General features: G+C 47.6%; 4 protein-coding genes across 4 annotated transcripts in view; 3 read left to right on the top strand and 1 right to left on the bottom strand.

The window, feature by feature from the left end:
• The window catches only part of LOC131271799 (sodium-dependent transporter bedraggled), a 30,983-nt gene extending 3,221 nt beyond the window's left edge, over window positions 1-27,762 (bottom strand). The window contains exons 1-4 of the mRNA XM_058273344.1: window positions 26,530-27,762; window positions 17,395-18,758; window positions 2,802-3,645; window positions 61-1,388 (exon numbers count right to left, since the gene is read on the bottom strand). Of these exons, the coding sequence (XP_058129327.1) occupies window positions 61-1,388; window positions 2,802-3,645; window positions 17,395-18,583 (3,361 nt within the window). The 5' untranslated portion in view covers window positions 18,584-18,758; window positions 26,530-27,762. The remainder of the gene's footprint in view (window positions 1-60; window positions 1,389-2,801; window positions 3,646-17,394; window positions 18,759-26,529) is intronic.
• Window positions 4,188-6,096, top strand: LOC131271812 (cytochrome P450 9e2-like). The gene is made up of 3 exons (XM_058273364.1): window positions 4,188-4,399; window positions 4,507-5,768; window positions 5,854-6,096. Exons 1-3 carry the CDS (start codon window positions 4,188-4,190, stop codon window positions 6,021-6,023), a joined length of 1,644 nt encoding a protein of 547 aa, XP_058129347.1. The 3' UTR covers window positions 6,024-6,096.
• Window positions 8,289-10,070, top strand: LOC131271810 (probable cytochrome P450 9f2). The gene is made up of 2 exons (XM_058273363.1): window positions 8,289-8,500; window positions 8,589-10,070. The coding sequence occupies exons 1-2, from the start codon at window positions 8,289-8,291 to the stop codon at window positions 10,000-10,002; spliced, it is 1,626 nt and encodes a 541-aa protein (XP_058129346.1). The 3' UTR covers window positions 10,003-10,070.
• Window positions 11,465-13,250, top strand: LOC131271814 (probable cytochrome P450 9f2). Its single transcript, XM_058273366.1, has 2 exons — window positions 11,465-11,676; window positions 11,757-13,250. Exons 1-2 carry the CDS (start codon window positions 11,465-11,467, stop codon window positions 13,156-13,158), a joined length of 1,614 nt encoding a protein of 537 aa, XP_058129349.1. The 3' UTR covers window positions 13,159-13,250.

The raw sequence follows: 27,762 nt of genomic DNA, 5'->3' as shown, positions 1-27,762 counted from the left end.
ATGGTTCCAAAGTGTTTCGTGAAGTTCGTAATGATTTGTGTTCGAAGCTGGAGAGCTTACCATAAGATCCAGGCGAATAGTAGTACCCCCGACTGCTGAGTATCTGCACGCAGGCACTTCCGAGTACCGCAGCCAGCAGGAGACCGACGAGCGTGACGAAAGCAACCACAAACGCGTCCCGGCGCAGTTCCCGTCGGGTGCGTATGTTGCAGCTACCCTTCCGGTTGCTTCTGCAGTTGAGCGCATAGATCGACACTCCCAGCAGGCCCCAGGTGAGGAACGCTTCCTGTGCCGCGCATGTCCAGCTGATCGGGTTGAGGAAAAACTCCTGCCAGTTCGTGGCCGGAAAGATGCTCTGCACGCTGTCGTAGTTGATGAACGTGAGTAGCTTCGCACAGGCGGCCACCAGGGCGGGCAGTGCCACTATAAACAGTCCAATGACGACCTTCCCGAGCGACCGGATGCCTCGGCACAGCGCGATGAACACCAGCGTCCACACGATGGCCATGTTGAAGGCAAGTTGGAACCGAATTGCACCAATACCGGAGATCGCTCGCGGAAGCACACGACCGCCGGTGTCGAAGGCGGGACTAGCCGGTCCCGGCTGGTAGATCAGATGATACCGCTGCAGCACCACGCCGTTGAAGTAGTCCGCAACCGTGTCCGGCAGGCGGTAGGATTGATTGCCCCCCTGCCCGATCCCCCGGTACGCTTCGAACCGTTCCTGCCAGCGATACTTTTCGTTGTGCGTGATGAACGCGTCCCGGAAGTACACGAGCACCCAGGCGAGCGAGATGGCCGAGTAGAGCGTAATGAGGGCCTGGGCCAACAGGAGCGCTATCCCGATGCCCTTGCAGATCGGGCTGACGCGCCACATCGTCACTGGGCCGCCGCGTATGCGCGCTCCCAGCACCATCTGCAGCCACATCATCGGAATGCCGAAGAAGAGCGAAAATATCAGAAACTGCACGACAAAGTTGGCGCCGAAGTGCACGCTGAACACGGCGAACCGGGAGATGTTGAACAGGCCGAGCGTGCAGAAGGTGGTCGCGAGGGGACGCGAAATGGCATGCGGCCACCGTGCCTTCGGTCTTCCATCGTTCCGCCGGCTACTGCGCCGTGCCGTCTCCAGTTCCGACTCGTCCTCCAGCTGGTCGTCCGTGCTGGTGGACGAACTGCCAACGGGTACGCTTGCATCCGTCGCCCGACCGGAGACTACCGCGGAGCCACTCCGTCGTTGACCTTCCGTTGCAGTGGACATTCGGTTCCTCCGGCTGTTGGCAGAGCTGGCACTAGTGATGGTAGCCACTTCCTGCGCCGATCCTCCCGCCGATGAACCCGGGTTTTCTCCTCCTTCGCGAGTGTTTTCCATCGATTGATGGTGACTCCTGCAATTTACCAGAAAAACCAACCATAATTAATCGTCTTCCACAATACTCACTACATAAAAGCGTATCCATTACGTATCGAAAAGTAACGAAGAAAACGGATTCTTCACACCATTATAGAACATCTTCAACTACGCCAATGTCAAGGACTAGGTCAGGTTCAGATGGTAAAGTTTTGGGTAGAGGCCACTATTAGGCCACACGCCAACCGACAAAAAAAAAACAAAAATGCGCACACGGACACGGACACCGACGACTAGCTAACCAGACTGCCGAGATACACCAAGGTGCAGTAAGGAAAATGTCAATATGCACCAGAAAAGTGTGCCACGACTTTCTATGGAAGTTTGTTGATAGCGGTTGCCATCGAAACCTGATACCATGCAGGGTTATTCCAAAGGGAGGGAGAAAAATCTATGGTACCTTGCAAAGGACTCTGTAAAGTCGCTTGGGGTCATATAGACCAGTGTCTGTTCTAAATTATTCATACCTTACGAGCGCATGGGTTGTTGTGAGATAAGTCATATGTTTTTAAATGTGTTTCCAGTTAAAATCACAGGTAAAAATTCAGTCTGGAATATGAAAAATGGTGATAAGGGGAAAATTTGCTAACAACTGTTTATGTCTGTGCGAAAATGATTGCTTTCATTGTGTAGTTTTTTTAAATAGATAAAATAATTACATCCAAAAACGTTATGCTTGCTGGAGAGGAACTGCGGATTACATCACCCTCCAAGCGGTTCATATGTTATCCATTATTCATCAAGGGCTTCATTTTTTCCCGGTTTTGTTATTGTCAATTCTGACGAAATACTTCCTGCTATAAAATGCCATTTTCGTCAAAAAGCTAGCGATATTGATGCTGTTATCGAAAAAGATAAGATAAGTACGTATGTGGTATGTATGCTTCGATATGAAGGAAGAAAACTAGTGACAAATAAAATCCAAAGAATATTGTCGAATAAAATATTATGGTTGCAATTGTGATGTAATATTGCGTTATTCGGTTTCCCTTTTCCAGCGGAGTCTGTTAGGAAAATTCACATTTTACATTTAACTGAGTCCGGTAGTTTTGTTTTTGATAGTGCTAACCTATCGAAATATTGCGTCCATTTTTGCAACATCAAGTTTGCAAGTCATCAGTCAACAAGAAAGAAAATGATACTTTCGCATCAGGTCCCTGTTACCAACGACAGATGCCATTTCCAAACGATTCAAAATGTGCTAACCATCGCTTCCTCTAGTGGAAAGCTTTGTTTGAACGATATTTTGCCCGTCATTCCCGTTGCCAAAAAATAAATCCCGGTACATGTGATTGCACTCAAACATGCAAATGCTTGAACCACGGTTTTTGGGAGATCAATCACAAAAAGAAGCGTCAAGGTGCGTGACTCATCTGCGGCAAACACGTACCGGTCTTCGGCATTTTCGGCCGCCGACGCGATCGAGCTGTAGGTGGTGGTGGTGGACAGCAGCGAAACCGGGCTCGGATTTCGCGAGCTGCCCAACGAACTGCCCTCCTCCGACTCCGGCGCCCCGCCGTAACGATGGTGACGTTGGTGCGTCTGGGACGCTGGCGTTTGCTGCTGATGCCGGGTTGACTCGGTGGAGTAGTGTGCTCTGGCGTCCTCACGAGGTGGCGTTTCGGTGACGCCACTTGTGCGGATGATGAGCTCGTTTGTGGCCTCGTCCCGCTCGACGGTAATGGATCCGATGCGGGGTTGCGATAGCGCTCGTCGACCTGTTTGTCGCGGTCTAGCCTGCACCAATTCTTCCTCCCGGTCTAGATCCGTCTCTAGAGGGGGTGGCAGGGCCGGAGTGTGATGGACGATCGGTTCCACATCCACCGGGGGTACCGGTGATGGTGGTAGGGCGACAACCAGGGCTGAATGCCTTTCGATGAACATATCCTCAGAAGGAGTCGAAACTGCAGGTATTTCCCCGACCGGAAGTGTGCTGATGGAGGTGTATTCGTTCGTCTCATCGCTCAAGTTTCCCAACGAACCGCCACTGGCCTGATCGTCGTGAACAGCAGATTGTGGGCCTGCCTCCAACGGGCCCTCGGTAAGCTCTTCAACCTGTTCCGGCAGTTCAATCAGGTGCTGTTTACGCATCGAATTCCGATGCCAACTAGGATGGTGACGTCGAAGCCGCTCATGATGCTGCTGCTGATTATCAAGTGCAGGAGCATCGTTCCCGGATTGACCATATAGGGACACATTGGCCGGGACGTTGTTGTCTGGAGGACCGGTTTCAGCTGCAATGAGAGAAAGAAAAGTTATAAATTAGGAAAAAATGAATAAAACTCAATCTAACTTCAATCAAACGTACACGCACACACGGAGCAAGGTTTGTGTTTACACATGTACGAAAAAGAAGATAAGTAAATAAACGTAGCATACAAAAAAGTACATCCTCCAACGTTCGTTCCAGCACCAATCGGTTTCAACGCGCGTTAGACCCTTTTCCCTTCCCGTGCCCTTGTTTCGTTATCTTATTCCCAATTCATGTCCACCAACGATGGCTGGTAGTGTTTGTGCTGGCGGTGTAGCTTTTTGAATGAATTGTTTGCGAATGTTTCGCTGACCGGCTGGAGTCACTTATAAGGTTTAACATCTACGTTCCGGCAACGCAGTACGTTTTTAACCACGAAGCAGCGCACATCTCACCAGCAGTGTTTTCCGGGGGACAAGGAAATAATCAAAGTAACCGACTTCAGGGCGGTCAGAAGATAGTCTCGAAACTCAACGTTCTTTAGCTGTGTGTTTACGTGTAGGAATAAAAAAAAAGTTAGCCGGGATGGAGATAAGTCTGCTAACGTTGGCGCTGGTGGTCGGGTTGTTCGTGCTAGCGTATCGGTATTTCACGAAGAACTACTTCTACTTTGCCGACAAACCCATTCCGTCGATGAAGCCCTCGTTCCCGTTCGGCAATTCGGGCCCGTTGGTCATGAAGAAGGTGGATCTTTTCGAGCACTTTAAAAACATCTACAATGCCTTTCCAAACTCAAGGTAAGACATCCACGTAGCCGCGATACATGTTATTTGCACAACCGATTTCTCCGTGGATAGAATTAATTTAATTTTCTTCTTTATTTATCTTTTTTTTTGTGGTGAAGCATTTTTGGAATGTTCAACTTGCGCCAACCGGCGTACATCGTTCGCGATCCGGCCGTTGTCAAGCTGATCACGGTAAAAGACTTTGATCACTTTGCCGACCATATGATTACTGGTTTTGAGCAGGACGATAACAACCACAACGATCTGCTATTCTCCAACTCGCTCGTGTCACTGCGGGGACAAAAGTGGCGCGACATGCGGGCCACACTTAGCCCAGCCTTCACTGGCAGCAAGATGCGGCTCATGTTTTCCCTTATTGCCGAGTGTGGCCAGTCGATGCTGGAGCACTTCCGGGCGGAGGAAAAGAAGGCCATCAGTGGGGGCGCGTCCGGATTGCAGTTGGAAATGAAGGACGTGATGCAGCGCTTTGCCAACGATGTGATCGGAACGGCCGCCTTCGGTATCAAAGTGGACTCGTACCGGGATCCAAATAATGAGTTTATCACCATGGGCCGTTCGGTAACTGACCGGTCGTCACCGATGAAGGCGCTGAAGATGCTAGGATTCGCTTTCGCACCGAAGCTGATGACGCGGCTGAAGATCGACTTCCTGTCGCTAGAAGAGGATCAGTTCTTCCGCCAGACGATCCTGGAGACGATGCGCATGCGCGAAGAGAAGGGTATCTTCCGACCGGACATGATTGAGCTGCTGATGCAGGCAAAGAAGGGCAGTCTGCGACATGCACAGAAGGCGGAAGAGGCAAGCCAATCGGCATCGGAAGGGTTTGCGACGGTGGACGAGTCGCAGGTTGGTCGCCGTGCGCATGACCGCGTGTGGACCGATACCGAACTGGTCTCGCAAGCATTTATCTTCTTCTTTGCCGGATTTGAGACCATCTCCTGGACGCTCTCGTTTGCGCTCCATGAGCTAGCAGTCGCAGAAAACATTCAGCAGCGACTGTATGAGGAAGTCCGTGATGCCGAGGAGGCATTAGAGGAAGGTAAGAGCCTCACCTATGAACAGCTCCAATCCCTTCCCTACCTGGACAATGTAATCTCTGAGACGCTCCGGAAGTGGCCGATCGGCACTGTATTGAATCGAGAGTGCATTCGGGATTACCATTACGATGATGGCAAGGGAACATCGTTCACCATGGAGAAGGGAGCGAATGTATTCATACCTATTATCGGATTCCACTTTGATCCGAAGTACTTCCCCAACCCGGATCGATTCGATCCGGACCGGTTCAACGAGGAAAACCGCAAGAACATCCAGAACGGCACCTATCTTCCATTCGGTGCAGGGCCTCGAAATTGCATTGGTAAGTATCACTCTCCCCGAAGAGGCCACTCGAAACTCCAGTGCATGACCACAACATCTATGACCATTTCTTTTCTTTCCCCCAGGTTCCCGATTTGCACTGATGGAAGCGAAGGCGGTGCTATACTATCTCTTGCTACACTTCCGTGTACTACCGTGCGAAAAAACACAAATTCCCCTAAAGCTGAAGAAATCGTCTACAGAGTTCGCGACAGAAAAGGGCGTCTGGCTGGAGTTCCAATCACGCAAAAAGTGATCGACCAGCACAGCGGAGAGAATTTAGTTTATAGCAAACCAGTCTAGTGTAGACCATAGTAAATAAGAATAAACATTATTTATTTACTAAGTCCGCTGGGCCTCGATGATTCCTTCCTAAAACTGACCTCAGCAAGGGTGGAGATTCTTTGATCTTCCGCTTCTACTGTTTCCTGTCGAAAGAAAATTGCCCGGAGTTAGTTAACCATGATACGCTTAAGACGACATTACCTGAATTTTACGGTTGGGTTTAACTACATGATGCCGGCACTTTGTAATTAACATATGACATCTGGCCAAATTTTAACGTATGCGGATGAGCGATAGCCGTGATAAATAAGACGGTATTCGAAAATATGCTGAGTCAGTTTTGAACCCTCAGCGCTCTGGTTCTTCTTTTTTGTCATCCCAGAGTAAAGGCCGGTCCACACGCTCCGTTTTGCACAACGTTTTACCTGCGCAGTTCAAAACGTTGCAGGTAAAACTTTGCGTGTGGACAGGAAAACTGCACAGTTTTGAGCTTCGCGCGAGAACTGCGCAGTTGCAGCGATATCTGAGCAAAATTGCTTTGAAAACTGCGCAAACTTCATGACTCAACCGGGCTGTACGAACATGTCGATGGATATTGATGCTTTGTTCAATGTGTTCGATGGAAATTTGTTCAATTTTTGACAGTTTTTGCTAATAACGCGACAATGGCTGACCTTTGACAATGTTCTCAAGAATTTCTAACGGAATTTATTGCTCTTTACTAAAGCTTTCCACATGTTTGGCGTGTAAAACCGAAGGATTACAGAAACAGGGAGAAAATAGGAGAAGCCTACGAACAATAAGTGGACAAATACAGGGAAATTGATGGAACTGCCAATAGGAAATAATTGTGAAAAAGTCCATTCTCCAAGTAATTTTACCAGTCATTAGGTTCATCGTGTAATTCACGCAATAATCTAGTATGGGAAAAGTTCCGCCGGTTCTTCTGAGATATTCCAATCTTTTTTTTCAACAAGACAACCCGCAAAAGCTGACCACAGGAGAACCTCCTCCATTGCGATGTCACCAAAAACTGAGTAACAGCACGGATAAGACTGTGCCGTCTGGACGCTCACTATTGCAACGTTTTCATTCCGTCTTAAAACTGCGCAAACTTAAAACGTGGTGCAAAACGGAGCGTGTGGACCGGCCTTAACTAATGAAACCCGAAAAATTAACTCCCACCTAAAAAAAAAACCGCGGTTCCCCCCCACGGCTGGAATACGCGGTTGAAGGTCACATCAATACAAGCCGGTTAATGTGAGCGTGTTTGGATGGCGACGCACATAATGACGACCATGAATATAATGTTTCCATCGTTTGGCGTTCCCGTGGATATATTCATTGAAGCGAGGATAGAAAACTTGTCCGGCAGCTCATTCAGTGCTCGGTAACACTTGGCACGGGACGGTCGCACATCAGTTCGTTCAGCAGCAACGAGATCGATTTTTCCCTTCATCCAGCAAGCTGTTAATCAATTGCGCATCACAAATCCAGGTAAGCACTGAGAAGTGTTGTAATTTTCTCGAGAGTTTTGAGTATTTGGGGAGCGCTTTATTTGCCGAACGTGAACGTGATATTGCAACATTTGTGACGCGCATTTAAAAATTGACCAACGTTTGCTTGGTACATGTGTATGTGTATGTTACCATTAGTGCTGTCATTGTTTGTCCAAAAGTGAGATCATCGACGGGAAGCGGCGTCAGATGGCCCAACAGCTCGGTGTTCCATGGGTTCTTTTCGCTACATGTTCCAAAAATAAATCATAATGTATGCTGTCGATTGATAGAGGAACCACACTGTAAACGACTCGTCTTTTCGTATGTTTGTGTGTATTCATCTGACGGTAAATTTGTGAAAAATTTAGCTCATTAGTTGTACAGAATATCTAGCTTTTTGGTACTGTAGTGAAGCTCAGAAAAAAATGTCTCTGCTCACTTTGGTAGAACACAAAAAAGCCAGATTTTAAATTGTCCATGTCCAGCTTTACAGTGTGACTATTCCAGTGTGACTTCCAAAAAAGGCCTTGTAAACACCTCGTAGCGTCCATCACAGCTAAAACAGAGAACATACGCTCTCTTATAAATTTGATAACGTTATCTGTAGACCACCCGGGGAATCGCTGGTCTTGGTGGTAAATAAAATTCTTCGGCCGGTTGTTTTAACTTTCCATGCTCAGTTTCGATTCGCAAGCAGCCAAACGAGCAAACGAACAGAAAGGAACTGAAGCTTCATCATGGCGGTTGACATGGTAACGGTGGCGGCGTTGCTCGCCATAGTGGCGTTGGTGTACTACTATGTGCAGAAAAAGTACCAGTACTTCCTCGACAAGCCGTATCCGCATCTAAAGCCGACCTTCTTGGTGGGCAATTCAGGTCCCATGCTTTTCCGACGGCGCGACATGATAGAGCACATTAACGTGCTGTACAACAGCTTTCCAGATGCCAAGTAAGTGCTATCTTGAGTTCAAAGCTCAGGTGTGGAAGGATTGAAGTGGTTTTCAATAAAGTATTTTGTTTACTTGCTTAAATATAAGGTTACTTGGTGCGTACGACTGCCTCACGCCGAACCTGATGATACGTGATCCGGAAACGCTAAAGCAGATTGCGGTCAAAGATTTTGACTACTTCACCGACCACACACCGTTCGTACCTAATGAGAAGGATACGCTGCAGAGTGACAACATGTTCCTCAACTCGCTGTTCATGCTGCGAGGACAAAAGTGGCGCGACATGCGGGCCACCCTCAGCCCGGCCTTCACCGGAAGCAAGATGCGGCAGATGTTCGAGCTGGTGTCGGAAAGTGGACAGGGTATGGTGCAGCATCTTCTCGCCGAAGCCCGCCGAGACGGAGCAACGCAGCAGTACGAAATGAAGGACATTTTCTCCCGTTTCGCAAACGATGTGATCGCTTCCGTGGCGTTTGGCATTAAGGTGAACTCTTTCACCGACCGGGAGAACGATTTCTACACCAAGGGTAAAAAGCTGCTGGATTTTAACTCGTTCATATCGAGCATTAAGTTCCTGCTGTTCATAACCATGCCACGATTAATGCTGAAGCTGAACATCGAGCTTATGGATGCGGTCTTATGTAAGCACTTCCACGAGATGATTCTCGATAACATGCGGGTGCGTGACGAGAAAGGCATCGTGCGGAACGATATGATCAACATTTTGATGCAAGTGAAAAAGGGAGCCCTACGGCATCAGAAGGACGAAGTCGACACAAAGGATGCCGGGTTTGCGACGGTAGAGGAATCGACCGTGGGCAAATCGGCGATCACACGTCAGTGGTCCGACAAGGAATTGGTGGCTCAGTGCTTCCTGTTTTTCTTGGCCGGGTTCGACACCGTTTCTACCGCACTTGGGTTCATGTGCTACGAACTAATGATGCATCCCGAGGTGCAGGACCAACTCTATCGGGAGATTTGCGAGGTGGACCAGTCTCTAGAGGGTAAACCACTAACCTACGATGCTGTCCAGGCGATGCGCTACATGGACATGGTAGTGTCGGAGACACTCCGCATCTGGCCACCGGCGCCGGCGGTCGACCGGTACTGCAACCGAGACTACACCTTCGACGATGGCGAGGGACTTCGGTTTAAGATCGAAAAGGGTCGTACCGTTTTTGTTCCGATTTCAGGATTACATAGCGATCCGAAGTACTTCCCCAATCCGAAACAGTTCGACCCGGAGCGATTCAGCGAGGAAAACCGGCATAACATTAACCCGGGAGCGTACCTGCCGTTCGGAATTGGTCCACGGAATTGCATCGGGTCACGCTTTGCTCTGATGGAGGTGAAATCGATTGTGTACTATATGCTGAAGAGCTTCACCTTCGAGCGATGCGAGAAAACGCAAGTGCCGCTGAAGCTGAAGAAAAATCCGGCCGCGATAAGCACCGAGAAGGGTATCTGGATTCGTCTGAAGCCGAGAGAGGTCAACAACTGATTGCAACAGTTTTGCCTGATAAGAATGTGACGTAAAGTTTATACTTGTTTATACTAATACATGAATAAATCGACTCAACTACGATAACCTGATATTAGATGTCTAATTTTCATTTAAAGATCCATTTTTATTTTAATTATGTTTGAGCAGTAACTTACGAATGAGTATATAGATTAGGAATCAAATCCTGAAATTGCAAGAAACACGCTTTATTCTGTAACAGCTTGCAACATCCAAGAAGTTAAGTCCGTAAAAGGAGCTGACAGGGAACATTAGGGTACGCCAGATCTCGCCAGAGATAAGCACCGTCTAGGGTTTATGGAGACGATTTAATTCAAGGAAGTCTGATAAGATTAACTCGAATCGTAATCCCTCACCCAACCCTACACCAGATGTTTTGATCGAGTGGTATACGCTAAAACATATTGACTAAGGTCAAATAGAAAAAAAAACAAAACGGAAGAACTGAAAGACAGTTGCTTATTTTTCTATTTTATCAGCAAGTGGAAGCAAGGCAGATGATTCATACTTTTCCTTTTATGGCGCTAAGGGTCCTAGACTGCATACCGGTTTTTACTGGTTCTAGTTTCTGCCGCAACCCCACTCAAACGAGCGCCAAATTAGTCCACTTCCTTATCCCGGCTTCAGTAGCAGCAACGCTTTCCTTATCTGCCGTAGATTCCAACCATGGAAGAAGCTTATCACCGACACCATTCCAAGCGTATATGGCTATCAAGGAAATCAATTAAAAAGCTCGGTAGCAAGTCATCGCTAGCATGGAAGCAACAACTCGATCAATTCTAGTTACTGACACACGACAAATTGAAGACATCTTCATGCAAAGGTTGCAAGTCATCGCTGGTAGATGTTATAGTTCGTAGGGGGTTTTTGTACTATAAAGTGTACGCAGTAGGCATCGGAAAGCACGTTCCACTTATCTCTAATATCAACAGCAAGGTAAAGGGTGAGCATTTAATAGCATATGCCAGATAGTGAAAATAAACAATGCAGGGAAGCACTTACATCTCATCTGCACTCTGCCCGGTTATTCAGCCATCGGTTCACAGTACCCGACACTATCGCATCGGATATGAGCTGGGCTGGGTTAGTTATCAACACTTAATTGGATAGAGTACACCAAGGGTCAAATTGAGCTGCCTACTATGACTGCTGATGCAATTAACAAAGTGGGCGTAGAACTTCACCGCGAGAGTAGTCGTAGTGCAAAAGCCGCAAAAGTTTGTTATTGTATGACGTATGGCCCATACCAACGTATGATTTAATTAAATGTTTAGACATGTAGCTTCTCTTCTCGTCTTGTTCATAAAAACTAACAAGAGTTAATCGAGATACGCTATTTCAATGTTATTTCATCTACACAGAACTGAAGTATAAAACCTATAGGCGCCAAACGAGGAGAATAGTGTTCGGGGAGCAGCCACGCTCTCGTCATTGTTAGGAAATGGAATTGAATCCGCTGTACGTGATAGCGTTTGTGTCGGTACTGCTGGCGCTGTACCTTTACCTTACAAAGAACAACGGATTTTTCAAGAACCACCCGATACCATGTCTTCCGGTGGAGCCCCTGTTTGGCAGCACGCGTCGGTTGATTCTGAAACGGACGTCATTTCAAGATTTTGTTCGCGCAAGCTACGACCGCTTTCCGCACGCGAAGTAAGTAAGGTACTCCTCCTTGGAGCCAGCGTTACTGTTTATCGTGAATTTAACTGATTGTTATATTTAACTTGATCTAGGATTTTCGGCATGTTTGAAATGCTAACACCCATGTTCGTACCGCGCGATGCCGAACTCATCAAGCGAATCTTGGTAAAGGACTTTGACCACTTCGTGAACCATCGGTCAATGTTCCCGTCGAACGATGATCCAGATTCGACCATGCTGCTTCCGAAGACTCTCTTCGTGATGAAGGATCAGCGGTGGCGCAATATGCGCACAACGCTAAGTCCCACGTTCACTGGGAGTAAAATGCGCCAGATGTTCGAGCTGATCGTGGAGTGTAGCGAGCGCATGGTGCAACACTATCGCCGGGAGGCGGAGACTACTGGGCCGCAGGAGTACGAGCTAAAGGATGTGTTCATCCGCTTCACCAACGACGCCATCGCTTCATGTGCGTTCGGTGTGCAAGTTGACTCGTTTGAAGATGAGAAAAATGTGTTCTTCCAGTACGGCAAGGAGCTCACCAACTTTGCCCGACCGCACGTGTTCCTGAAGATGATGGGCTACCAAGTGTTTCCGGCACTGATGGCCCGTATGCAGATAGATCTCTTCGATCGTAAGCACAGCCAGTTCTTTACGGAACTGTTTCACCAGTCCGTGGAAACTCGGGAGAAGCATGGTATCTTGCGGCCCGATATGGTCCACCTGCTGATGCAAGCCAGGAAGGGCACGCTACAGCGGCACACGGAAAAGGAAGCGAATGAAAGCTTTGCAACCGCATACGAATCTGAATGTGTGCAGAATACGGAGGTTCCCTCGGAAACACTCGACGAGACGGCAATGGTTGCGCAATGTATTATCTTCTTTGTGGCCGGGTTCGACGCGGTTGCAAACGCCATGACGTTTGTCGCCTACGAGCTGGCCATTGCACCGACAATTCAGCAAACCCTGTACGACGAGATTCTTGCGACGCACGACGCGCTCGATGGGAAGTCGGTCACCTACGACGCACTCCAGAAAATGCACTACCTGGATATGGTTGTTTCGGAGACGCTGCGTAAGTGGCCTCCAAATCCTGCCAGCGATCGAATGTGCACCAAAGAATACAAGATAGTCGGTGAAGACGGAGAGCCAGACGTTACCATTCCGCAGGGTGCTACCGTGTCTATACCCATTGCGGGACTCCACTACGACCCCCGCTACTATCCGGAGCCAGAACGTTTCGATCCGGAGCGGTTCAACGAGGAGAACAAACACAAGATCCCGCAAGGAGCGTACCTTCCGTTCGGACTTGGCCCAAGGAACTGTATCGCTTCCCGGTTCGCCCTGATGGAGGTGAAAGCCATCATATACCATCTGCTGCTGAACTTCAAGTTTGAGCCCACGAACCGGACACCGATTCCGATGCGGCTGGCCAAAGGATTCTCGACGCTGAGAGCGGAAAAGGGAATGCACATGAAGTTGATACCACGAAAGTAGAATACGGATAAAAATCTACGTTCTTTGATTTAAGTGAACCATAATAAATATTCTCTTGGTCAACGCATGACTGTTGTCTCATTAAACGCACTTAAATATCGCTAACGCACATAATATTTGCAAACAAAATGTACCCTTGCATTGTAAAATTACGTTTAAAATAAACATGTTTAAAATGTTCTGTGGAAATTGTCTATGTTCATCCCCTTTTTGATTCATTTTCCAATGCTCAATTATCCTCCAGGTGTTAGTTATTCAACATGGCATTCCTGCTGCTGACTTCCGTGCTCGTCCTACTTCTGGCTTATACCTTCTACGGCTATGTCACTAAGAACAACAAATACTTCGAGGGAAAGCCAATACCTTGTCTACCGATCGAACCACTATTTGGAAGCACGAGGCAACTGCTCACGAGAAAAATTTCATCGCACGACTTCATGCGGCAAATTTATGATCAATTTAGTAACGTGAAGTAAGTGATGCACGCCGCTTATGAGCTGGCCTTCTTTAAATTTCATCCTATTTTCTCTCTCTTCGTAAGAATTTTCGGCATGTTTGACCTGGTCACTCCGGTGTTTCTGGTGCGTGATCCCGAGCTGATCAAGCAAATCGCCGTGAAGGACTTTGACCACTTCGTGAACCATCGGCGCATTTTTGGAAGCAACGTGGATCCCGATTCGGTTGCGCTATTTGCGAAATCCCTCTTCGCCCTCACGGACCAACAGTGGCGGGATATGCGGGCGACCCTTAGCCCTGCATTCACCGGGAGCAAAATGCGTCAGATGTTTGAGCTGGTCGGAGATTGTAGCGCCCAGATGGTCGAGTTCTATCGTGAACAGGCGGCGACGGCTTCTTCCAAACTCCCATTGGTTTACAATGTTAAAGAAGTGTTCTCACGCTTCGGCACGGACGTAATAGCGACCTGTGCGTTCGGATTGAAGGTGGACTCGTTCCGTAATCCAACCAACTCGTTCTACATCAATGGCAAAAAGATGGTTCATTTCGAACGGTTCAGTGTGCTGCTGAAGATGCTCTTCCACCGGGTGTTCCCGTGGCTTATGGAGAAACTGCAGATCGACCTGTTCGATCGGGAGCAGAACCGTTTCTTCATCGACACCATCCGCGAGACGTTACGGGCGCGCGAGGCACAAGGGATCGTACGGCCCGACATGGTCCATCTGCTGATGCAGGCCAGGAAGGGCACACTGAAGCACCACAAACAGCAGGAGGAACCGGTCGGCGAAGGTTTCGCGACGGCGCAGGAGTCGGACGTGGGCAAGGCGGAGCTAAAGGACCGACGTCCGATGAGCGAAATGGAGCTGGTAGCACAATGTTTGGTCTTTTTCCTGGCAGGTTTCGACACGGTCTCCAATTGCCTTACGTTTCTCGCCTACGAGCTGGCACTTAATCCGGGCGTTCAAGAGCGACTTCACGCGGAAATCCTCGCCGCACAGGCATCCCTCCAGGGTAAACCACTGTCCTACGATATCATCCAGCGGATGAAATACATGGACATGGTGGTGTCCGAATCGCTCCGGAAGTGGCCACCGGTCCCATCGACCGACCGCCTATGCACCCGCGACTATGTAGTTAATGTCGACGGGCTGGAGTTTACCATCGACAAGGGCACGTCCATCTTCATTACGACCTCCGGACTCCACCACGATCCGCAGTACTATCCCGAGCCGGAAAAGTTTGACCCGGAGCGGTTCAGCGAGGAAAACAAGCATCGCATCAATCTGGACACCTACATTCCGTTCGGTGTTGGGCCGCGCAATTGCATCGGGTCGCGCTTTGCCCTGATGGAAGTGAAGGCGGTCATCTATCACCTGCTGCTGGTGTTTTCCCTCGAACGGGTCGAGCAAACGGAGGTTCCGGTGCGGCTGAAGAAAGGATTCGTGGCGCTTACCACCGAAAATGGTGTTCATCTTGGGTTTAAGCTGAGAGATGCTTCACCATAAATGGAGACGGCTGGCAATTGATAAAAACTGAACCCTCAACCTCTATCAGTTCTTTGTGATCCTTTTATGGATCGAAAATATCTTATCAGATGACCATATAAGTGTCTAGGTTCAAGCCTTTTTGACTCGTTATGTTGGCAAAAACTCTTATCTGTAACCAGACTGCAATCACTGTGAACAGCAATAACCATGTATGGTTAGTAGGGTAACGATGCTTTGATAAGGAATTTGGTTTTGCTATCTAGGTTTGAAGCGTAAACTGGTTTAATTAATCCTCGAACTGATAACATAGGCATTGTTTAATAAAAATAATTTACAGTAGATTAAAGATTCTATAAAAAGGTTTCATTAGAGAAGATTTCATATTATTTCGCACTTAACTTTGACTGTGATGAATTAGCCTTTCATTATAGCCTTCACTCAGGAAATTTACATCTCGAACGGGATTTATTATTTATATTTTTTTTTCGAGTCATCGCAAAGCACACAACATATCAGCCCATCGCTTCCATCAAAGGATCTAATAAAAGAATCATAAGAACATCAAACAACCGCTACCGGTAATACGCAAATAAAGTTTTTTGACAACCAATACTACTGTTACTATTACTTTCCATATCACTTAGCACCGATTATCAAATGGAGAGTGGTTTGTGTTTCTCGTTGAAAGGAGATCAAGCACATTATTTTAAGCACACAAGCGGTGCACAACTTCCCACCACCGGAGCTCGATATCCGCGCCTTATGACTCATTGTGTTTGCGAGACTTATTTCGTTAGTGTGGAGAATGTGACCGATTTGCCCTTCTCTTCTAGAAAGGGACCCTATGTCACCGAGCCAGTATCGAATTTACTCGGACCGACTAAGGGCGGGCGCATAAACGTCTGATTCTTGAGCTTTGTTAACGAGACCTACATTAACATCGTTACGCTTTCGCAACATTCTTAAGACCGTATGCCTCCCATTGCCTAACGCTCGTCTGTTTGTTCAAGTAACAAGTTCAAAGATTAAACACATCGCACCGCCGGGCTCGCTGTTGTCTCAGCAGTGTGGGTGGCTGTTAACCGGCCATATTCCACGACTCGTTAGCGAATTGCAACTGGCAGACTCGCATAACACGAGCCGCGTGACAAACGGGCGCGTGCGTTCAACATGAATCCCATTGTTGCTCCCATTATGTGGTGGATGAATGTTTCAATTTATTGAATTTGTTAGGTTGCCCTGGTCACGTAGGTTCATAGTCTTGGCATAAAACGATTAATTTGGGTCAATTGAGTTTAACCAAATTATCTTATCAATTGGGCGATTCTCTGTACGACGAAGAACGTATTTAGTTTTTACCATTGGACTTTATAGTGAACGGATCAAATGTTTCGTCTTTTTTTAAGTGTGTAGTACGGATTTCTTTAAACTATTTTTAGCCTCTTCATCCTGCGGACCAGCTCCACAATATTCGGAGCCCGATATTGACCCAACCGGGACCGAAGTGCTGCGTTCTCCTGCTCGAGCAATACCACCACCCGCTTAGCTCGTTCAATTTTTGATCGTAGGATAGCCAAATCGATCGTTTTTCGTTCAACTTTTCGGCGCTCCCGATCGTTGCGGGCGGTCGCTTCGAAGAGTGCCATCTTTTCGTGTAACATTTCCCGCTTCACTACGGCCCCGAGCCGCCGAAGCTCGTAATCTGTGGCCTGCGCCATGACGAGATCCCGTTCGCCCAGTCGTTGCTCGAGTTGGAACGCTTCCAGGTTTACGCGCAGCGCATCGCTGTCGAGACTTTGACGCTTCTGGTCCAACAGCTTCCGCTGCTCGGCGTTCGCGCGCACAATGGTCCGTGTTTGATGGCGAACCCGCTCGGTTGCCGTTTCACAACGCCGTACCCATGCGAGGCAGAACGCACGGAACTGTTCAAAGGGGAAGGGTGGTGCGGGCCCTGGATGGTGCAGCTGCTTTCGGCGATCAATCAGAGCCTCGAGAGCGGCGACAGCCTTATCGGATTCCTCGATCGAAAGATGAAGGTCTTCCAGCTCTGCGAGCCGTTTGAACAGTGTCTCGAATTCGGCGGACGTGGACGTATCCATTTTCTATCTCGTCCCGCCGCATTCATACACGTTCATCACAGATCACTACGATTTTTACGGTTCATCAGAGTAGACGGTTTATTTCGATGTCAAAACAACCGCTGTCTTTGATATCATAATATTACATCGCATTCTCTGGTTTGAAACAATCCCTAAAAAAAAAAATGTTCTAGTAATTCAAACAGAACACTCACCATTAGCAATCCGATTGACATCCGCTGAACACCCACCACCAACGGCGACTTCTGGAACGTTCATAGCACCTAACTGACGCTCACTTTCAGTATCAACGACGACAGTCCTTCGCAGGGAGGTACCTCGTTTAAATGCGTTCAGAAATTGCGTACGCTTCTGCTTGGGTAGCGTACAGAAGTGCTTGATATCACCGTATCGAATGCGATCGTCCTGATAATCGCCCGCGAGAAACCCGTGCCGTTCACTTCCCCGCTCGTCCGCGCATCCTTGGGCCGACGGTGTCGGGTGATAATACTGTAAACTTTGACTGCAAGGGTCAACTGGCGCTGGATCAACCACCACCGAGTTTAGTCCCTCCTCCTCCTTTCCCTCCCGGTCGTTCTCGTCCGGAGTGGAGTGAATGTCACTGGCGTCACTTTCACCACTCTCGTCGTCCACACCGTCCATCTCGTCCAGGTACGCGTCCAGCTCGGACAGATAATCCGCCACCTGGGCGTTGGGATCTTCCAGAAAACTTTCCACAAACTTCCGATTGAGCTGGAACTTTTTCTTCTTCAGCGTACAGTAATCCCCCGCGAGGGCTTGATGGGGTCCTTCCGGGCGTTTTCCATTGTTCCCCTCGGTGACACTTCGCCAACCCCTACGTCCGTTACGTAGTGTGCAGAAGTTACCGAGCCCATCCCCCCCGGTGTCACCCGCGATGCTGGTGTCAGGATCACTTTCCGCCGCCCGCTGCAGTCTCTGTTCACTGTTGCGTCGCTCGCAAAAGTTCTCAAACGTACACATGTTCTGTTCGTACAGCAGCCTTTGCGTCGATTCCGGTTGCTCTTCGCCGGACGACGCATTGCCGGTGGCTTTCGCCATCCTCTGTCCCATCGCTACTGCGTCCGTGGGAGATTGTGGCGTGCGCCGATCACCAACCCGTCCAAGGGTGTAATACTGCCCGTGGTGTAGAACTCCGGCCCGTTCGGTTTCATCGCTTCTCGACGACAATCTGGCCGGTCGCGGTAACGTGCAGTACGAACTGCTTAGGGGCGCCTCATCCGCCATCGTTTTAGCTGTTGATTGTGAACTTGCTAGCTGATTTACAACGTGCTCCCCGCGTTCTTCTTTGCTCCGGTCACGACTACCCTCCTCTTTCCCTGTTGCTAGTTCACAACTAGCTCGGTCCGGGCCGATGGCAGCCATCAGCACTCTGTTGTCTCGTTAGCAGCGACGGAAAACCGCAAAAACCGACGAACTTTTGCAGCAGACCACTAAGCAGCTTCACGTGCCGGTGTGATGTTGGCCCCGCGCTGCTCCGATCCGAACGCTTCCTTCTTGCCGGCTTGGGATTTCACTGTGCCGTACATCGTTCTTTGCGCTGCACTGAAATGGAGAGATGGAATGAGAAAACGACATCAGTAAACGGCACATTTCACGCTTGTTTTGCTAAAATAGGTTTTATGTGGGATTTATTCCCATGCAACAAATGTTTATTTATATCGGTTGTAAGTTTTAACGGACTTATCTTCTTTATCGTACTTATTTAAATTTGAATTTTGTACTTTACAATGTATCATTTTAAGACCATGACTAAACAGATGATTTGTATGACGGACGCTTATTGCTTTATTGCTTCGACTTCATAATTTCATATTATAAAAAAAAAGTTTTCTAAACCCGACGAAAGGTTATGAAATACCAATTTTAAATGCTAGCCTTTTTGCACTTTGGATCAGAGCTCTAAATTCTGCTGTACATCTGAAAAAATAATGATGTTGAATAAGTTGAAGATCGTTCTAAAAATGGGATTAACGATTACTTTCAAATCAAATGATCCTTAAGCAGGTTTATACCACGATCGGATCAAATTGAGGAAGTTTTCAGATCATTCCCTCCTCATTGCACACCACAACCACAGAAAACGAAGCACTTTGAAATGTTGCCGCGTTAGAAAGGTAGGTTAGAGTTGCAGAAAAACTAAACCCATCGACCCACGACTCGCAAATTGACCCTCAATTTCGACTCCACTTTGCGGAAACGTTGAATATTTTGCCCAAAATCAAAGCAAGCCCGAAACCGATCGACCGCAGCAGGTGAACGAGCGGGCGATCACTTACATCAAACGGTCGGAGGATTGAAGTCGAAGTTTCGATTGTTTATGACACCCACGAGAAGAAAAAAAACGCTCGCTTTTCCACGCCATACCGGGTGCGCATTGGGTGGAAAAAATATGCACGAAGAAAAATGGCGATGTACAATTTTAATGTGCCGCACCGGTCGGAGAGAAACCTTCGCCACACAACATGTCATGAACTATTGGAAACTGATTCGGGCAATAGGGTACGTTAAGCGAAAGGCCGCCGATGGGTACGGTTTACGAAAAATTAAAATTCGAAATCGAAATTCGATCGTAATTGGCAAGATTGGTTTGAAAAGTGGTGATCCAAGATGCGGAGAGGAGTATGTTTTTGCTTTTTTAGTAATTGCATTTTTTTTGTTGTCTTCTATCCGATCGTCAGAATAATGGACGATTGTGTTGTGGTTGTGCAGCCAGCGGAGCTTGGAGAGTTTCCCCAACCGCAGCAAAAAGCCAGCAGCTGCAACATTACCATTTGCCGTTGCCTCACCTCGTCCAATCTCGTGGCACCATCAACCATCAACCAACGCCAGCGTGAAGCCATCTTTCCGCCATCAAAGCCCGCCGGAATGGGTCGGTCGGATGGGGGCGCACTGTTTGTTGCAAACCGATATAACCCACGGGCCGAAAGGAAGAGAAACTCCTAGCGAGTCTGTGGGGAGTGGAGGAAAAAAAAGGCAACATTCACTAATAACAACCCGCGCCGAAACTCGCTGAACCGTAACAGGAAACAACACCGAACGGGGCGCGATGGTTTATGGTTTACATTACCAGGTTTACCTTTGCCCGTGGCAGAGACGTTCTTGCCGCTGGGTGGAGCAATCGTGTCTGTAAACACCGACGGCGGCAAGCGGCCCCTATGCGGCGGGGGAATCCATACGAGGGCGCATTGTATTTATTCTGCGTTGGTCATGTCTGCGGCGTGGGTTGACAAGTTTTACGATGCTTTCATTTGTCGAAAACATTAAAAGGTAATTTAAAATATCAAACGGAGCACAATAGTTAATGACATTTACAAAAAAAAACTTGTCTTGAAAGAAGGGATGAGAAGATGCAAGCCCACTTAGGAATCGATCCGACCGATACAGATCCTACCTGCAATCCATAGCAATTTCCATTGAATCCGAATCACGGACTTTGAGAATAAAAGATCCTAATCCCAAGGAATCTGAATCTGGATCCTAGAAGATCTGACTCAGGACTCTGGAACTGCATCCCAGGAGAACTGAATTAAGACTCTAAATGTGGATCTCAAATAATTTGATTCTGAATTATGGATCCCAATCCTGGATTCAGATTCTGAGTATCTCAGATTGTGAATCTCGGATCAGTCCCAAATATAGCAATGAGGAAACCCCTTCATGAACCTTATTCTATGCACGTATCAATGCAGGCGCGACTTGTAATTAATCAAGAACGGACACGGCGCCCTGTTGGTTTTGGAAAAAAAAAAACACAATAACAGACAACTACCAACTTTCAACAAGGGGATGTTACACGAACCCTCACGAACCCACGAAAATTGTCCCCGGCACGTACCGGCACGAGAACGATTTCATTCGTGCGCAAGCGACGAACCCCTTTTTTCGACATACCACGCAACCAGAGACTAAATGCACGGGAAATGGACGGTTCGAAAACACCCGTTGGCCGGATATGAGTATTTCGGTAAATTCTAACGCCTTACCCAACATGCGCGCGTCACATTCCCTTTGCGTTACGGAACACGCGCTCGTGCGATGGGGCTAATGAAGGCGGAAATTGGCCAGAACATCGCGGTGTCGCAAACGCAAAAATGAAGATGGCTGGATGGAAAGAAATAGAACGGCGGCAAAACGGTAAGCCCACCAAAGGTATTACGACTTATAGATTATGGCACACGGTGGGGCCCAAAAGGCAATCCCCTTGGCCAGAGAACCCGAACCTGCACCTTCAGGGCTCATACATATGGCGTTGTTTCTCCAGATCGCAGCCGCGGCGCGTCGTAAACAGGCCAAGAAGTGAAAAGAAACCCCATTTCTGCGGCTTGCGAAGGAAAGGTGCAAAAAAAAGGGAAAAATAATGCTATAAGACAGTGGCCAGAAAACCCGCACAAGACATCACACACCGCCACCATCACACTACTACTACAACGGAAACCCGTAACGGTTCCTTGTTGAAAACAGATTTCACTCGAGTGTGATGTTTCGCTTTTCCACACTCGTAGCCGTTTTTCCCCGAGCGGTTCCCCGAGCAAAGGCCGCGGTGGAAGCAATTTTACTATCGTATATTGGCGTTTATTTTTACATTTCTTACGAACCTCCACCGGTCGCTTCTTATGCCTTCACCGGGCTAAAAAGCGGCTCGAGACCATCTTTCCCATTCCCATTGTGGTGGCCAGTGTTAATCACTTTGACGCTCTCTTTGGCCTTGTTCCACAAAAGGCACACACAACGTGTCTTGCACACCGTCCTGGAGTCCAGGGGCCTAGTTTTCCTTCCTGCGCACACAAACACCGGCACAAAAAAACCCGGATAATTAATGAAGAAAAGAATTTCTCCTCTAGCTGAAGATTTTGTGTCGGATTGTTTTAGCCTCCTCCGACGGCTCTTCTCCAAGCGGAGGGAACCCCATTCATCTGGACATCGATTATCTCCTTCCTGTCGGCAGAAATAATTTGGCTCAATTTTGCCACAGAATCTCCTGCCGAAACTATTGCGAAAAGAAAGAAGGAAGGAGGAAAGTTTAGATGAGTTTCCACCTTAATTAGTTGCTCCTCATCCCGAATCGATTATTCGGCCGTGGTATAAATTAAAATGGGAACCTTTCCGAAATGGGGAACGTTTTCGAGGGGAAATTGGAGAAACCAATAGCAGAATGTCGATGTTGCGTGATTTGAATTCTATCCCGTTAAATAAGATAATCATGCTGGTGTTTTTACGAAGTACTAAAATTAAATAAAAATAAACAGAGGGACATTGCGTGCAAAGAAGACTCTCTATTCGGAAAACAATCTACCAAATATTAGGGTGTAAGGAAAGTCGTCTTAGTGGAAAAAAAGGATATAGAAATTACATAAGTGTATGACAAATGAAAATTAGTCATTTGACAAGGAGAAAGCAATAAAAAACGATGACGATTAACATTACAAACTCACCAAAGTAACGGATATTCCATCATATGATTCACAACCGACTGCCTTCCCTTCAAGATGCGTCACCGAACATTTGCTCGTAACGCAATCCAAATCCCACCCCACTAAACCGCCCCCACCCCCTCCTCCTTCTACCTGTGCACAAAATGCAATTCGATGCACCGAAACCGAAAGCGTGCTCGATTGCGCGGAAACCATCATCATTGCTCATTGAAACAAGAGCCATTCCGTCTTTCTGTCGATCGCTAATGTTGCCATTCATCGCGGACGGTTGAATGCCAGAACGTGTGTACCATTGGCACCTTCCATGGCCCACCCCACACCACCCCCACCATAAATTGCACTTTCCGCCATCCAAATGGACAAATTTGTGTGTTGCGTTCCGTTGTTTGAATCTTTTTCTGTTCGTTATTTTTCTTCTGTCCGCATGGACGTGGTGGTACAAGGGGACACCCCACGAACGACAATGTGCATAAAGAGACAATAACATAATAGTGCCAAAGATAAGATGCATTGCTGACCCGGAGAGCCGGTTCGGGAACGCCCGGTGACAATGGAGTGTTGATGAAAACTGTAGCAGAAGGCGCTACCCGAATTGCAATTACGTAAAACCTACGACGAATGGTTGGAGGTGAGAGTGTTGTAACCGAACAAGTAGACAGTCAAAAAAAAGAGACAGAAAGACACAAGAACCTTGAATTAAATTTCGACAAAAACAGCAACAGTGGTCGCGGAGCCACGCGTTTCTATTTTTTGCACAATTTACATTGCCTTCATCGTTCCTAAAAATAAATGGACACCGAAAAAGAAAAACGACGCCTTTTTGTGCAGGGGAGGTCGGAGGGGGGGGGGGGGGGGATTAGTGCAGCCAATTTTCATCACGAAAAAGCGTCCGAGCGGCGGGTGTGTGGTCAACGGGCTGCAAGCCACGTTTTGTTTTCGCGTTTCACGCCGTTGTTTATGGGACGGCTTGGTACGACGGGGAAAGAAAAAGGGAAAATGCAACCAACAAGCAACTAACCCACCGTGAAGACGAGTTGGTCACAAATAAAGAATGAATTTTAATTTTCCAAATGCCTTAAATGTTTTGGTGCTCTTTCTCTTCTCGGAGTAGCAAATTTATAAGTGGATAAACGACTAAGTAAACAAAGAGTAAAATCGTTCGTCTGTATTGTAATATTTACAAATCATACTGAAACATAATATAAATTTGCATTAAACAGTTATGAAATCGACGAGCTTGCAAATTGTGTACATTGCACAAACAAAAATGCCAGATCCCTCTTTTCTTTCGAAGTTCCTTCGAAACATGATTGAACACGATGCAGCAAACTCAGTTGTGTTCCGATTTACTTGACACCAAGTAAAAAATGAATATAATTTACTTTGCAGCACACACTGCAGCTGAGTTTTATTGTCATTATGATGCGATGATGCATTCACAATTAAATAGAAAGGAAAGCAATAAAAGAATACTTGCAAGATCGTGCGTGTCCCAGCTTGGGGTAAGCGCGTGCGTAGGCTTACAAAGAAACAAGAAGCAACGTTTGGATCTGACCTAGTACAGACGAGTGTGTAGTTGGAAGGAAATGGTCTTATCAGCTTCCAGCATACCATGACCAACCCGTTCCCTCGGCACTCCGCATTAGTCACACAAACTTCTCGCGCTAGAGGTTTTATGCTCGCCGCGCGCATCATAAAGCTGGTTCCGCGTGGCCTAGTTTCACGTGCCGAATCACGAGAGGGCAAACGGACGGGCGCGGATGCCACTAAATAGAAGCCTCCTCCTCCTCCTCCCTTCCCATCGCCCTTATCTACCAAACAGCAGACCCGGAGGAAAAACCTACACGCGCACACATCCAATCTCGCGGGACGGGCAAGATTTATGCCGAAGTTTGCGTTGGGTTGCTTTTTGTTTGGACATGTTGGTGTTTTTTGGGGTATTTTTTCTATCCATTTCTTTTTATTTCTTTATGCGTTTTCAAACCATTTTTTTTTTCTTTATTATACCTTTGTGAATTTTCTTTTTGTTACTTTCTGTAAGAAGTGTTGATCATTGCCAAACCCATCGGTGCGTGAGGAAAGTATTGCTTTTTCCACTTTCTTTCAATTTTTAATGACGTTTATTTGATGGGGCAAGATTGTCCGCACATGCGGATGATGATGGTTCCGAGGACGGAAGTTTTCTATAAGGAAAGGTACCGGCCTCACCAGCATCACATACAGAGTTTGGCAGGAAACACGGAATTGGCTGGAATTTCTACATCCTTCACCAACCGCGGGGCGATGAATTGTAATGCTTATCTTTTACTTTCTTACTCTCTCTCTCTCTGTCGCGGTCGATTAGGTCGAGCTGGTTGTGTTAAGTACTACTCGTGGCCTTCGCGAACTACGAGTAAACCACGAGATGAGGCAGCAAGGAGGACAATAATAGAGCCCGGTGATGATCACGATCAAGATGATGACGGTGATTGCAGTATGTTGAACTATCAGAGATCAGAGAAGCTAGAGAGAGAGTGATTTCCCCGCGACCCTGGCGACCCATCGATAGTGACAAGATCACGATCTCCGATGGATGACGGTACCGATGGTAGCCCCAGGAACGTGTGACTCATAACGGGTTTGCACAGCAGCGCCACGATGACCTTATTAGAACACGGAAATAGGCAATAAAAAGAATCAGAGGTGTAATTTGTATCCAACGAGAAGTAGCTCTGCGTGAGGATTAATGGTTTTCCTATTTTATCACTTTGGCCTGAATAATGTGCATTATCCGCATAGGACTAACTTCCTCATTCGAAGCAAATATGCTTAGAGGTATTTAAGGAGATTTCCCATATTGCTTGCATGTGTATTTAATTGTAGATATTTAGTTGCTCTTGTTTATTCCCTCCAATGTTGCACTTCAAACCATATTTTAACCGTACATTGAATAGAACTAAAAACTGAAACTAATTTAAAATTCATACAGATCGAAGTAGGCGTTACTTATGACCAAAGAACTTCTACTCCTTGAATCTACGGTATTTCCCTGATTTACGAAACACGTGTGCCTCTTGAGGTGTTGTATGGTTTATGGTCCGTGACAGTAAAGCTTGCATGGGAAGAGAAGTTTCCGTTACCTTCTCGTCGCTCGGCGTACTCAGGTAGAACCGGGTGGAAATTACAAACAAAATTCCATCCGATTTTCCGCACAAAACTGTACGCGGTATATGGAAATCGGTACAGAACGTGGCAACCACTGTTTCCGAAGCATGAAGCATTGAATGAAACAAATGAGGCAACGTTCCCTTTGGAAGGAATCGGCTTCCCATGGGCCTGCGAGGAACTTGCAAGCGGACTAATCTGTGCCTTCTTACGTTCGCCCAGAAGACGATCGGGGTATGGTAGAATGATGGAGAAAAACAACCTCCCGGTTCTCTTGGCTCGCTGAAACCGGTGGGAAGTAGTGAGAAGTGATTGTTCGCGTAAACCGCGTCTTTGCTCCGACGTTGCCCGAATCGCCGTATAACCAGTCTTCTGGCAGAGACCGACAAGCAGAGTTGGCCGGGTTTTATTGGCTATATAATAATTGACCAAATCGGGTTTGCTTGTTGGGAGTTGGAAGAATTTGGCAGGAGCGGCAAGAGAGGAAGGCCCCAAGGCAGGTAGGTAGGTGGTACTTGTTCCCGCGGTAAGAGTCGACATAAACCCAAATCCAGAGGAACCACAAGCATTCGTCAGGATTCAGCTTTGGATCGTGGCCGTTTCTCTTTTACCTTCGAGAGGGAAATAAAATTGAACATAAACCGGTTCATTTCGGGGTTTTGTTTTATGCGATTACCCGGCGATAACGAAACCGGCGATGGTTCTCGGTGACAGATCACCACCGGGACTTACCGAACGGCGTTGAACGGCGCAGGTTACGAGCTAAGGTTAACTGCCTTCAGCTGAACAAACAACACTCCGGGGCTCTGGTAGAAACTTCTCCGCGCTTTCTGCCCATCGGCCGGATAATGACGAGAAGGCGCGATGTGATGACGATGATCCCGTTAAACCGTGATGAGCTCACAAAGACTACGGACGATGCACACACCACTCAATCGCTGGTGCAATCGCACTTGCAATCTACAAACCCTTTCGAGCAAGACTGGACGCTTAAAACGCACCCTTGTGACGCTGGCTCAGCGCATTCTGAGATGAATCTTCAAGATAAGGACGATTCGCTTCGCACAGACGGATGCACTACACAGACGCATACAGGCTCACTAGCGCGCACGGTGGAAAACGGTTTCCATGGGGATCGTCGTAGCAGCTCAACGTTATTCGAACCGCTGAACAACAACGCATTTATTCTTGAGATGTGGAGTATATTAACTTATGAATTTCATCACATTATGCCCACTAGCATAAGAACACAAACACAAACTCACGCGAACTCTCTTTCTGGAAACTGTACCAGCGGGAACGATTTCTATTCGAACCATATATAGAGTGAGGACACTTGATACACACAGCACAGATGCTGGGCCACCTTATTCCCTTTTAGCTGCCCATCACCAGCATCGTCAGCATCATCATCTTCATCATCATCGCGCACTTGCTGCACAAACTTGCATGTGTGCTACACTCCGACGGACGGATAACCCGGGACAGATGCTACGCAACGCACGAACGACGGCGCGTTCACCGGAAAAAAGATCGTGTTGAGGCAAAGAGAGGTCATTGAATCTTTCCTTGATCGCTCGACGGGGAATTATGGAGTCGAGGAGTCGACGCAAAGCGGCGTGTCACGATCGCTGGAACCGTGTTTTCGATCTGGGGTGGTTCGAGAACTAACCTTCTGATTCGGGATAGGTCACGACAGGGATGTTTGTTTCTTAGGCACAACTCCGACGGAGAAGTTTGTCACTTGGTCACAGCGAACGGGTAATCATGAATGCCAGAAGAACTGGCCCCGGATGGCTATTTCCTCATCGATGATAACTTTAAACACTTTCTGAATGTTAATTCGGTCTTCAGCGAAGCCACTCGCTCGTCGCCGTGTACCGCGTGGACGTGCTTTTGTCCAAAACCAGCTACCAGGCTGTAGCTACACCACCACGTCGCGCAAACTGACTCTGACTGCCACAC

Source organism: Anopheles coustani, chromosome 3, assembly GCF_943734705.1.
Source record: "Anopheles coustani chromosome 3, idAnoCousDA_361_x.2, whole genome shotgun sequence".
NCBI classification, from domain to species: domain Eukaryota; kingdom Metazoa; phylum Arthropoda; class Insecta; order Diptera; family Culicidae; genus Anopheles; species Anopheles coustani.
Note: the sequence above shows the minus strand (reverse complement) of the source record. Positions and strands in the feature narration are given on the sequence as shown.